General features: G+C 39.9%; 1 protein-coding gene across 5 annotated transcripts in view; it reads right to left on the reverse strand.

Moving 5' to 3' along the window:
- Positions 1-4,616: 4,616 nt before the first annotated feature.
- Positions 4,617-14,564, reverse strand: part of LOC137258484 (katanin p80 WD40 repeat-containing subunit B1-like) — a 32,623-nt gene continuing 22,675 nt past the window's right edge. For 3 of the 5 annotated variants that reach the window (XM_067796171.1, XM_067796170.1, XM_067796172.1), the window contains 6 exons: positions 12,696-13,075; positions 11,491-11,649; positions 11,077-11,153; positions 9,926-10,000; positions 8,889-9,005; positions 7,081-7,296 (listed from right to left, as the gene is read on the reverse strand). In XM_067796171.1, the coding sequence (XP_067652272.1) occupies positions 7,164-7,296; positions 8,889-9,005; positions 9,926-10,000; positions 11,077-11,153; positions 11,491-11,649; positions 12,696-13,075 (941 nt within the window). In that variant the 3' untranslated portion in view covers positions 7,081-7,163. Of the gene's footprint in view, positions 7,297-8,888; positions 9,006-9,925; positions 10,001-11,076; positions 11,154-11,490; positions 11,650-12,695; positions 13,076-14,564 lie in introns of all 5 variants that reach the window. The other 2 variants (XM_067796173.1, XM_067796174.1) reach the window with 2 other exon arrangements.

Genomic DNA, 14,564 nt, shown 5'->3' on the forward strand with positions numbered 1-14,564 from the left:
AGTTTGCTCCATAAACCCCATGAAACAAGCATGGTGTACTCACAGTAGGACAGTTTTGACAAAAACTCCCTTGAGAATACAGGGAAGGTGTACCATAGACCAGTTGTGTCCATGAAACTCATGATGAGATAATTACAGTGTAGTGTATGAAGACCAACTCTGCCCACAAATTAAGTGACAAGCATGGTGTACTGGATACGTAGTCTGTCTAGTGAGGGTAAGTACAGAATATGACCGAGCCACTTCAACATATATGGTGCTACAAACTCAATGAGGTAACATTAAAAACTATGGTGAATATTCTTAAATTCTGTGTTGTAAACCAAAGTGTCATCACAGAAAAAAAAAACAAGAAAAAACTGTTGAGAGAATTAGACCTCCAAGAGTGACCTCCCCTGACAAGTCTTCACTGGGTCAGCTACTCTCCACTTTGTTTAAGAGGCTTGTTTGTGGACTTCCATACTGATATTGTTCATGGAGGAAAAACCTGTGTGCAAGTGAGCTGATAATTATTGACAGAGTGAAAGAGGTGAGTAACATTGAGGGAGTGAGGACAAGTACTGAAAGAGTGAGCGAGTGAGGTTTTATGCCGTATTAAACAATATTCCAGCAATATCATGGCTGAGGACACCAAAAATGGGATTCACACTTTGAAGATATGTGCGGAATCGAACACGGGTCTTTGGTGTGATGAGCAAATCCTTTAACCACTCTGCTGTCCCACTAGACATGAAGGTATACTGAGTGAGTGAAAGTTTCAGTGAGTAATGTTGAGTAGTCTTACGGACTACGTGCAACAGTATCTTAACAATAAGTGACACGTTACATTGGTTGGTAAGTATTTACGTCCAAGTGAGTGGACATGGCCCATGTTACTTCTAGCTGGAGGGAGTCACATGCTTCTTGACACTGACTAGTCCACTATGTGTGAGTGGATGGTAGCAGATTTAGAGTAGATCTGTCTGTGTGGTTGGAATAGGATGAAGTTGCTACTGACTAATATTAAACACAAAAGATGCAATCCAGTGATATAATTTATTGCTGTACAAGTTGTTCCAAGCTTCAGGTAACACAAATGTATTAAGTGTCAGTTTCACTTACAGCCAGGGAAATCAACACTATGTGATATGATACAGGTGCTCACATGTGATCCCACACAGCCACACAGAATCAGGGATGATCACATGTGGTCGCACAGAATCACCATGGATCACATTTGGTCACAGGTGGTCAAACACAGGATCACAGAGGATCATACTGACTCACTGTGATCACACAGGAACACAGAGATTATGGGGTGTGACATGAAAACTGTTAAGAAGCAGCTCTGTTACAATACATGTAGTAAAGTACATTATTCACCATTCCCAGGTTTATGCTCCACAAATCAAGGATTTGGATCAGTTCAAGAAAGACACCTGTCCTAAAGCTGATCAGTATAACCTGGTTCTCCAAAAATTTTACTTTTCAGAATTTTATTCTTGATAAAAAGTAACTGAAACTTTTTGAAAAAAATAAATATTCATTTCTTCAATCACATATCAAGCGTAGATATACTTATAAGCATGAAGTGGTGTGCTGGCCAGAGATAAACTGTCTACATCTGCCCTTTGGAACTTTACAAACATAGGAATAATTTTGATCCCTTCTTTAACGTTGAAGGGCGTCCCTTCTCCTTCAGTCAGAAAATAACCAGTTATGGATTTATTCTTACAGAAGCTCAAGACATAATCAACAGTGTACAGAAAAGTTAAATGTGTACATGCTTCTAACTTGTTTGCCCCCTCCAGGTTATTACTAGCTTCTTCATTACACACTGTCACAAGACAAATAGTTAAATGTTCTGAGTTAAAAAAAAAAAGGGGTCTCAAAAAACTTCTTAGAACCAGTGAGTGCAGCCATACCATCGAGACTGTAGTCAGGGAATTTTGAACACTTGAGTCTTCTGCATTAAGCGATAGCCACAAGACATTACAAGCACTAAGCATTGTGGACACACGTTCACACCAAACACTAAGACAATATTTACACCAAGCATAGGAACTCCATAAATTATTTGAAACACTTATTCAAAATATTACAGAATAACTTGTTAACAAGAATGAAAAATATATCCTAATTTACATCATCTTTTCACAGAAGAATTAACTATGCATTTAAACTTCTGTGTAACATAATAATCTTTGATAAACATCTGACTTGATTTGCCAGCAGCGAGATATATATTAACTACTCTCCTACATGCAAAAGAATCAGTGTGAATGTGTGTGATAGTGTGAGGGTGTTGATGGATGAGGAATACAGACTGACATGGTCTATGACATTATCACAGCTGAGTGAAGGCACTGACAATGGACCAATCAACTAAAGGGTGAGTGAGTGAGTCCTGGACATACATTTCATAGAAGTCTTCCGTGAGGGAGACAGCATTTTGAAGAAATTTTTGCACACATTTTACGAACATGCTTAGGTACCATAGATCAAACCATTACTGCCCATCCTGTGATATGACATATTATTTGACCTGCAATATGTGTAGGAATTCTTTGGCTGTAACCACAAAAATTAAACATCGGGCAAAGTAAAGCTTATTTTGTGTATTTGGCGTCAGTGATTAGAACATTGCTATCGTGTTCATTTGAAAAACAAAGTAAAGGAAGTTTATGGAGCAAAATATACTGAACAGAAAAAGAAATGCAACTGTTTTTCTGTCAAGTTTTCAAAAAGACATGAATGCTCACTTTCTTGACATATCATTTTCTTTCGAAACTTGCATTTCTTTCACTGTTCAGAACAGAACAAAGAAAGACAACTGAAGAAACTTTACTATTATATTACCATAATTGTGTCTGATTTGAGAAATAAATCCATTAATGTTAGATCAGAGAAAGAAAACAAAGCAAATCCTTGCATAAGTCTGTCGTGTAGATGTCATGCATGAATGAAATCCCAGTAAAGACGTCTTAGATTGTTGTACTTCAGCTTCTATACACAAGTCATGAGATAGTCATGAATATGATTTACGGTGTTCAAATAACGCCATCCAAATTAAGTACTGGAATGGTTATTAGGCAACCATGGTGCCAGCTTGTGCAATTAACAACACCAACAAATGTGTGATAAAATGTCACTTAACTTATAATGCTGAATAAACTGTGTGAAAAGTGAACATGTCTCCATAATGACGGTGAACATTTCTCCACAATATTGACTGGACTGTGTTTTCACATCAGCACATCACAAAATGTACAGAATCATTTCTCAGATGTCTTGAGGTATATATACTGCCTGCAGAGTGAAACAAAACTGAAGACACAGAAACAAACTGGCGACAAGACACACATAACTGCCTCTCAAGATAACATGAATGAAAACTACCAGTTTGTTAATGATATAAGTGACACAGTCTGAAATCTGACTTGCACCAATAATGATTGTGGTACCAAATACATACTGGCTGATAAAAGTGGAAATAAGAAGTATCAGGGAAGTACTTGTGCCGTTAACGTGGAAACATCTTGCATAGGTCACTCAACAATTCACATCCATAGGACTTGTAACTTCATGAATCAATGAGTGAGCGAGTTAATATAAAGCGTCACACAGGATTCAGTTCATGGACATAATGGACTAAGACTGGACATTGTTCTCTCATGTCTTTATAGTCTTTCCTCTCATTGTCAGACACTGCCTGAGTTGTGTGGAATTCAGTGCTATTGCAATCTTTCAATTGCCAGGCCATCCTACTGGAAAAACATGCTGAATGATCACATACATAAAATGAAAGTCTAAAAGACGGAAACCTTATCATTATTTACGTCATGGATTTTACCTTCATGTCAACGCTTCTGAGATGCAGGATGTTTTGTTTATTAATATACCTTATTGTCGATGTCTTGATCCTATATTCCTTTTGGTTAAAAACTCAAATATTGAAATGTGTATTTTGATCTCAAGTTGGTAGTTTAGTTGGCACACTACTTGCCTGACAACATGTCCAAGCAATTCATCACTTTCTATCTTCACAGAATATCCCTTTGAGTTTGAGTGGTACACAGCATCAAGTTTACAGATGGACACAGTCATATTGTTTAACTTGAATCAACTACCAATAGTCATTCTTTATCAAAAGCAGTTCAGATTATATCATTGCTATGCTTATTCATTAAGCAATATTAATGAAGGACTCTCATGTACAATGATACATACACCATGAGTGAGCCATCTGGGTGTAATGCTATTTTTTGCAATATTCCATCAGTATCACAAGGGACATCAGAAACGAGCTTTACACATTGTACCCATGAGGGGAATAAAACCCAAACCTTTGGTGTAATGAGCAAATGCTTTAACCATGAGGCTACTCCACTGATATAGGGAGGTTCCAAGATATATATATGATTATTTTCTGAGAGTGATAAGAGGTTGAGTAAGGATACCACGGCACTTCACATTCTGGCGATATATGTGGTTATAGCCCCTGTAATATATTTCCATAAATACTTTCTTCTTTCACTAATTAACTTGTGTTCCACATGGACATACAGGAAGTATGAGTAATGGTGAGTAGATAAGTGTGTATTCTGAGATCTTGTTCTGAGACACACAATGACAGGTTTTGCTTGACAACCACGTTTATGGAACTTGCATAACAACTGGTATCAGTATGCATAAACATGGTACTGTTCACCAAATTACATGATTCATCATACATCAGAACAAACTGCTCAATAAATAATATAGTAAATGTATGTTCAACAAGATGTCTGGGGGAAAAGTGTCTACACCTCCATCTAAGATAGTGATGACAGCTGACAGCTGGCCATCTTCATTAGTGATGATAGCATACAGCTGGCCATCTCCACTAGTGATGACAGCATACAGCTGGCCGTCTCCACTAGTGATGACAGCATACAGCTGGCCGTCTTCATTAGTGATGACAGCATACAGCTGGCCATCTTCATTAGTGATGATAGCATACAGCTGGTCATCTCCACTAGTGATGACAGCATACAGCTGGCTGTCTCCACTAGTGATGACAGCATACAGCTGGCCGTCTCTGCTGGCTGTGATGTGATGATAGCTTACACCCGGCCATCTCAACGAGTGATGATAGCATACAGCTGGACATCTTCACTAGTGATGATAGCACACACCTGGCTCTCTCCACTAGTGATGACAGCATACAGATGGCTGTTTCCAATAGTAATGAAAGCATACACATAGCTGCCTCCAGTAGTGATGATAGCATACAGCTGGATGTCTCTACTAGTGATGATAGCATACAGCTGGCCGTCTCCACTAGTTGTGCTAGTTTACAGCTGGTTGTTCTAGCCCTCTGCACATTCAGTGTTGACAGTAAAACATGGTTGTAAGGGACTGGATGTGACAGCTGGTGCAAAATCATGTCAGTTAATATTGTTACCTGATGTCCAATAAGGAGGAAAGTGTGACATGAATTATTTTCGATACACGACAAAACTGTGACTGACAACTTCATTATTGCAAATAATAATATTGATGTTTAGCTATGTTTACTCCATCACTATGCTGCAATCACCATGGTAACAGTGATGCAGTTAAGATTTCTGAAATTCCAGTTAGAACATCTGAAGTACTATAGCAGTGATTATAACCATGTTTCACTGCGTACATTCTTGTTCAGTATTGCTAGATTTGTGTAGTTTCACCCTTTAACAGACTAATTGGGTTCACAAGCAAACATTCATGAAGCAGTCTATCAGTATATACACGAAGGTGAAGAATAATCACATGCTACATTCCCATCAACAGTGAAACACTTAAGCACTTATTTGATTCACTCAAAACAGAACTTGTTATGTACTTCATAACCTCTGCAATCATTTGCTCACATCATACTTCTCCTTTATACAAATAATAATGTCTCGCTTGTGAAAATAACTTCAGAACCCCATTTCATAGGCAAAATAACTTGGCCATTTTTATCAATTATCCATTGCTACCAGACAGCCTTCAATGTGGAAAGTCGGACATTCCAATGTGGGTAATGTTCAGTCCATGAATGATTTTGAAGGGTGTAAGGTTATTGGAAGGAGGGTATATTCTGGGCCACATGAACAATGGACGACGACAAGCGTCAGGGCACACACAACATGTGGACACGTGACTGTCTGGACAGAAAACTGTCTCCTTCCAATACTTCAGTCAGTCACAGACCATCAGAACTGGAGTCTCTGGTGTTGGAGTCATCCAGAACACCAACAGGGACACTAGACATCTGTTGTGGTATGGAATCATCTGACAAACTGGTTTACGGTGACCCCCATCACTGATACATGAAACTGGACACCAGTGGTTCAAGTCTACACCCATAGAGTAACACACAGATGTAACATATCTCAATACATATATCCAGGTGAAGTTTTATACACTGTTTCTTGACCTTTTCTTCTGAATTCTTACTTCAGGAATCAACAATGAAGTAGTGCCTCTCATTAAATCAATCTAATAAATAAATTCCAGGCTTATTAGAGAACACAAGGTACATCAGAGCCACTGATCCTGGCATAGCAGGTAATCTTGTGGCCAAAGATCCAAGGACCAATAACCCACTGATTCTGACATAGTAGATATCTTGTGGTCACAGAACCTCAGACTACTGATCCTGACGTAGTGGACGTCAGTTTCCAAACTTCAGCCTCACTGATCCTGACAAAGGAGACACATTGTGGCCATGAACTCATAGACCCCAAAACCACTATCATGACTTGGTGGACATATTTGTGCCAAGGACCAATAGACCACTAAACCCTGCTAAACTCTCAACACTGTAGACATCTTGTAGCCGTGGATCCACGGACGATTCGGTCTCTCCTATGTCCTCATATTATTCAAATGTGTTTCAACTCACACACACAGATCTGGACATTTATATGAATTCAGGAAAAAAGAATATTCGTAATGTATATCTTTGCAGTATTTCATGTCTACCCGCCACAACTGACTTCGACATAATCGTATTAATGTTCAGGCAGACATGCTCTAGTTGAATCACAAAACTGTCCAGATCAGCAGGGAACACTGCCATGCTAATCTTCAGACAGTCTAGCCAAGGTGGTGACACATTGTCTTTCTCCCTTGTTTTCCAGCCCACTGGTCAACATGTGTGCCATTGCAGGTCATCAGTCCAGGGTTCCCATGAGCAGCATAACCTCTTTGAAGGTGCTGCCCAACTTGCCAGCCAGTCCCTGCCTCTTCTCCAACACCAGACGGATGTCCATCAGCGACATGTAGCAGGTGTGACACTTCTGGTGCCTGTAAACACATAAAGTCATGGTTCAACATTTGTTGCTTGGTGTTTGATGCCAGTAGTCCAACTTGAAACTTACCAACCAAACCACCTGTATGTTAGCCTCCAATACCACTTCTGGCAAGTTTCCAACTACATACAAATTTAATTATGCAACCCTATCTTCAGGTTGCTACATCTGTCATTCAAATCATCCTTCTTATGATAACACTAAATGGAATGGCTGGCCTGTGTGCAAAATATTCTTCATGTCAGAAAGCAAACGTTAAATCTGTAAATCATCTTCAAGCATGAAGTATCAAGTCTTTGAAGGGCATTTAGAAGTGAAATAAATAAGAATGAAGATTTTTATGGATATCAACTTCTTTATATGAGAACACAATGTTTCGGAGTTAATGCTTACTCCTTCATCAGTGATTGAGGATGGGGTACAGAGCTATATTTATATGTGCAGATAAAACAGTAACAAAGTAACAAGTGGAATGAATTAACGAAAGCTGGAAGCCAGTATAAACAAGCACTGATAGGAAGCTGACATATACATTGGAGACTTACATACATATATACATACTTATGCCTATCTTAGCGCATTGGAGAAACGCTGAGACCAATCAACACCAGAATGAAGGAACACCAGACCTCTGTCAGCAAACTCGACCAGAAATCGGCCATCTCTGAACACATTCTCAAGAATCCTGGACATTCAATTCGATGGGAGGACACTAGAATACTATCTACCAACAACAACTGGCGCCAAAGGAAACTGCAAGAGGCCATCAAGATCCAGAGACAGAAACCAGCAATCAACCGTGACCAAGGAGTGTACCTACCAAGTGCCTGGGACTTATTGATAAATTAATCTCATCTATCTGTGTACGTTCTATCTATGTATTCATGTACAGCCAATCTACTTGTGTTTGTACATCATCAACCCTCATGTAAACGTGCTCATCAATCATGTACATCATCCTTAATCCCCTATCATGTGTTATGTAAACATCGTCCAATCATGCGTAATGTATCACCATTGGCTTCCATCCTTATCCCCAATCATGTACATCGTCCTTATCTCCTATATGTGTTATGTAAACATATCCTATCATCTGTAATGTATTACCATTGGCTTCCATCATTGTTATCATAACTGTCGGCTTCCTATCAGTGCTTGTTTATACTGGCTTCCAGCTTTCGTTAATTCATTCCACTTGTTACTTTGTTACTGTTTTATCTGCACATATAAATATAGCTCTGTACCCCATCCTCAATCACTGATGAAGGAGTAAGCATTAACTCCGAAATGTTGTGTTCTCATATAAAGAAGATGATATCCATAAAAATCTTCACTCTTAACTATGAAGTAATCAAGTTTGGACCAGACTATCCACACATGAGATAAGGATAACATCATGATTACTATACTTTTAGTGCTGTAAACATATGTTTATGTAGCAATACTGCTTTTACAGTTCTTGTCTCTCCAGGAATACATGAACACATGCCCAAATAGATGTGTGATTGTCTTGAACGTGATGTTGCACCTGATTTACAATAGTGTTTGCATATTTTATGTCATACCGTAGTTTGAATGTATTCTCACCTCTCTTCCCTAGATATGTCGACACCTATACTAGGGGGCGCTGTCATGTTGGCCTTTATCACGGGGCCCATGTTCCTCAGGATCAGTTTGATAGATGTAGCAGTTGTAAGTACATAGCTGAAAACAAAACATCCGAGTCAGGTTTCCCATCCTTGACAGCATCAAATGGCAGACTTGATTATGCTGAAGAGTTCTCTGTTCCTTCATTAATGAATAAGCAGTAGGATACAATACTGGCATGTACACTGATGTAAGCAATGTTGACAGCTGACCAGAAAATTCAGCTGAGAGAGAGACATTTTCTGACAAGGCTGACACTGGGACTGCATCAGGGGAACTTTGTATCGCCTTGGCTTTCAACTTCCCAGTGGGGGTCAGGAAAACATTCTAAATCTCCATGACCAACCCTAATGTCCATTCTTGAATGGATACAAAGAAAATGTTTGATTGGCATGCTAGAAGTTGGCGACTCAAAAATGAAAACTTTATGGATGACAACTTCTTATTTACTGCATAGAGCGATGTTGCGATGTTGCGATGTTGCGATGTTTCGATGTAGATTCTTACATCATCATCAAGCTTTAGAGTGATTACAACCAGATGACGAGAAGTATATGTACATAGTATGTTTTGACAAACAGCAGAGGATACAAAAAAGTCAGTGATCTGAATGGTGGATATTAGGACACCAAGTACTGTCACAGGAAATTAATCTTGATCCTAAGTTTCGTTCTCTTAAAATAGACATTTCAGAATAAAGTTTTCAAAACAAAAATGAAACCCAATGAAATCAGGCCCTCTTCTGATAGGCTAGAGAGGCCATGGTTCCCGTGAGGAAACAGGGTGGTCAACATTGCTAGCTCATCTGATGCAACCTCCCATGGAGGACTGGGCAGATCTCTACACAGGGGTATTATCTGATTAAAATACCCACATTTTGTCTTGTTCATGACGAGCTGTATGGGGATGTGGTTTGGTTTAATCAGTGGGGAACACTAGATACAGGCCTCACTAGGAGAGCAGGATGGTGGACTCACCTTTCATATTTGCTGTTGAGCATATCTTTGAGATGAGGCAGAAGCGTGGAACAGAGATCCAGGTTCCATAGAGACCTGAACAGGAAGCAGTTTAGGATAAGGCCTGATAGTAATAGGCTCTCTCGAAGCTCTTACTAATCTGGTCTAATGAATGAGTGAGTGAGTTACCTCCCCCGTCATAGTGAGGCTGAACTCCAACTTCATCAGTATATCAGTTCCATCGTCTAAGATCAGCTTAATGTGTAAGAACACCTCTAACAAAGTCATGTTGATCTTACAATTTGACATTTTTGGTGAAGGATACTGGCAAACTAGAGTTTGAACCTGTACATAGGCTACAAACTTACTAAGGGACGCAAGTCTGCACACTGACTCATGGTACCTCATATGACCTTTGGTACCTCACATGATATGGTACCTCAGATGACCTATGATACCTTGCATGAGTGAGTGAGTAAGTTTAGTTTTATGCTGCACTCAGCAATATTCAAGCTATAGGGCAGCTGTCTGTAAATGATTGAGTCTGGACCAGACAATTCAGTGATCAACAACATGAGGATCAATCTGGGCAATTGGAAACCGATGACATGTGTCAACCAAGTCAACGAGTCTGGCCACTCGATCCTGTACGATCCTGTACCTCTTATGACAAGCATAGTCGCCTTTTATGGCAAGCATGGGTTGCTGAAGGCCAATTCTACCACCGGTACGTCAGAAGACCCATGGTAAATCATATAACCCTTGGTACCTTACAAGAATGGTACCTCATGTAACCTATGGTACTATGAAGGACCCACAATACCTCTGATGAGCCATGATTTACAAGACCCATGGTACCTCACATGATCCATGGTACCTTACATGACCCATGATACCTCTGATCACCCATGGCACCTTACATGACCCATGGTACCTCAGATCACCCATGGTACCTCACATGACCCATGGCACCTTACATGACCCATGGTACCTCAGATCACCCATGGTACCTCACATGACCCATGGCACCTTACATGCCCCATGGTACCTCAAGATAACCCATTGTACCTTGCATGACACTGGTACCTTACATGACTCATGGTACCTTACATGCCCCATAGTACTTGACATGAGCTAAGACTAACATATGATCAGATGGCACTGATACTCACGTCTTGGTATTGAGAACATTGAGGATGTCAATCATCACTGCTGGATCTTTCATACTCAGAGCGGAGTCTATGGCAGTCTGTGAAAAAGTATGTATACTATACACAGAGTTCAAGCATGGACTGTAATAGTGTTCCCATTTTTACATATCTCCTCTTGCAACATGTGAGAAATCCTTTGGTGTCACACCATTCACTGATTGCAACAGACTATCCACAAGAACTAACAATTTTGGAAAAGATCCTTTTACCACAGCTCAACAGTAGCATAAAGATATACATTGTAGATCATAAACAGTGTCAATTTTGACCACTGTCACTGGTATATATCAGGTCCTGTGCTATACTTGTTTCATGAAAGTGACACTTATACCGCAACATGACTGCTAGTCATATCGTGTGATATGTAATGTTCACCTTGGTATTTCCTGATGTCCACATGGCACGCACTATCTGCAGATTCCGCCCCCGACTTGTCATGACCTTCATCATGGCGTCATGGCCCTTCTGGATTGAAGACAGCACCTCAGACTCGGACATGTTGCTGGAGTTACCTCCCCTGTCATAGTCCGCTTTCTGTGACATTAGATACACAATGAATCTAAAAACTGATTAATATAACCTCAAATCAGAAATACTACAAGCTTCTTGTAAGAGAAGGACGTTATTCACCACTGTATTTCATGCCAAAATACATGTGCATAAATACAAAGGTCTGCTAAGAATAGTTCAAGGGCTTCTATTCAAAATGTATAAAATACAGAATTTATGGCCCTGACGTCAATCAGGGAGTTTATACACAGAAACGTGACACAACAGTATGTGTACGTAATCAAGAATTATTTCAAGTGTTTGACCAGTAAGCATGTACATTACTGTCTCTTGCAGTTCATACATCACAACAAAGGAACTGCCTAGGTTGAGATATGCATCATCCCTGACCAGTGAGATGGAGCAAGGAGAAAGTTACTTTTTTACCTTATCAATAAATGAAGTACCCAAGTGATGCATGACAATTTCAAGTAGATGAAAAGGTGTTTGGGTATAGATAATTCATGAACATCTTGCCTCATAATATTTATTAACTACCTTTCTGAACTGATATTTTTAGAAATTCATGGGGACATTTTCTTGTCAAACAGACTGTAAGTGAGAATATTTTCATGTATTTTTACAGGGTCAGGTCAAGACTGGACCAGGGAGACAATGAAGTGAACAGCAATTCACACCATCTTGGTTCAACAAGACACAGTCTGCCAACCAGCTCATCTAACAGTGAGTGAGCTAGAATATTTGTTGACAAAACCGAAGCTCAAGTAACCCTATATTTCTGCTGTGGAACATATGCAAGTTGTCCAGGATATGGAGAACTATATTTGACTCTTTGGCTACTTGCATGAATGAGAGCGTGAGTGAATTTAGTTTTACGCAGCTTTCAGCAATATCACAGCACGAGACATCAGAAACTGACTTCATGCACTGAACCCATGTGGGGAATCAAACCCAGACCTTCAGCATAACAAGCAAACACTTAAAACCACAACACAACCCTGTCATCCCAGCTGATTATCAACCAGCATGGGGTTCTAGGGTCATCCCACTCAAACAACAAAGCAACTTACAGATAGGAAGTCTTCTGCAGCTATCCCAGAACCCTTGCTACGGGCTGGGGAGGTATTCCTGGTGGCTTGCTCTCGACGTGGGGGGGAGGGCTCCTTCCTCCTGGGAGGGGAAGGGTCTCTTGCACGGGGGGCATCTCGAGGTGGTGATCTCTCGATTCTCCGGGGGGAGTCCCGAGGAGGCGACCTCTCAATTCTCCGCTGCGGCGGGTCTCTTGGGGGAGATCGCTCAACTCTCCGAGGAGGATCTTGAGGTGGTGATCTTTCAACTCTCCTGGGAGGGTCTTGTTCAGCTTTTCTGGGTGGGGAATGTACAACTTTGTGCGTCTTTCTATCAGCAGAAGTATTTGATCTTCTATCAGATGTTCTCTCTGGCTCAGCAACTGCAAACAATTCATTATGTACATTAGATAGATATTCAACAAGTACACTTCAAACTCATATAGAATTTTTTCCCCCTAAACATCATCACAATAATTCAGTCTAGGAGACAATGCAAGCAGTCATTATATCAAGAGATAACACACTATCACCTTTCAGTTTTCAATGGCTTTGACTTGGCTTGGTTCTTGTACACGTTCTACTAATCATATAGGCATTGATACACACAAAAAGGCATTTACTTTGTTTTCAGAAATACTGAAATCTTCTAGGTTTTCAAAACTTGATTCCATTTTTCAATATCCAAAATATTGTTAGCAACAAAATCTTCATTAAATCCACTGGTAACAAAAAACAAACACCCCCGATGGTTTGTAATAGTATTCACTTCAGTCATGTTTTCTCATTTAACTTATGTAGAAACAAGCCAACGTAAAACAGAAATGACAGTCATGCATGCCTGGGTCGGACACAATGGTGAAACCTACTGTCAGTGTTATACTTGTACCTAGAGGTTGATGTAAGTGAGGTAAAATACTTGCATTTTTCAGTGACAAAGTCTACATGCTTGTTCAGGAGCAACAAATGAGGGCCTAGTAACCAAAAGTACTGTATGACAACTGTTAAAGTCATTCATCCTTCAGTAATGCCTGATTTCACCTGTATCGCCAGATGTTATGCTTTCATCACCTATGTTCACCATGTGTAGGGGTCAGTAGGTTACAGCGAAAAAGTTAAAGCCAAGGTAAGGTCCTGGTTACTATTTCCAGTACTATCCACATCTATGTACTTGATGAATGGTCTGGTGCAGGAGACCAGGGATGTTAGTTGGGGATTGAATATATTATCAGTCATGGCTTCAACATGCAACAATATTCTTGGAGTCAAACAACTGGAAAACTAGAAGCGCCAGGAGATGACATATTCCCCTAGTCTGGGACAATTCACAGGTGGAGTTCACTATTTATATCCCATATTTGGTTCACTGGCATTTGATAGCTCCAGTTAAGTAACAATGCTACCACATAGTTTAAATATCCCAAATCGTTTAAGGAACCAGTTGAACATTGGACATATCTGGACTAGCAGTTGCTGAGAAAGTTTCAAGCGTTTTGGAGTTATGCTCCGGAAGGAAAGGGCACTGCACTCATTTTCAATAAAATCCTAAACAAATAAGTATAAATTACAGTTCACCACTTGGATGAACTGTGTAACAGGTGACCAGAAGAAATAGTCAGAGGTTTAGGAGTTCAGCACTAGAGACAGAAAAGGCCGATCACCTGCCTGTTTTCATCTTGGTGTCTTTCTGTATCCCCCTTCCCCTGATTATCCCAATATCCACACATCAAAATTATTAAAATCTAAATATTTTAGATATTTAAATACTTACCTTACCATAGGTCTTATGCATATTACCTCAAGCTTCGCCAGAAGAAATCAGACAGTCGTTGATTCGCCATTCCCTAGATGGCTACCTCATGTAATCTACGA

The sequence above is a fragment of the Haliotis asinina genome, chromosome 12 (assembly GCF_037392515.1).
Source record: "Haliotis asinina isolate JCU_RB_2024 chromosome 12, JCU_Hal_asi_v2, whole genome shotgun sequence".
Taxonomy (NCBI): Eukaryota; Metazoa; Mollusca; class Gastropoda; order Lepetellida; family Haliotidae; genus Haliotis; species Haliotis asinina.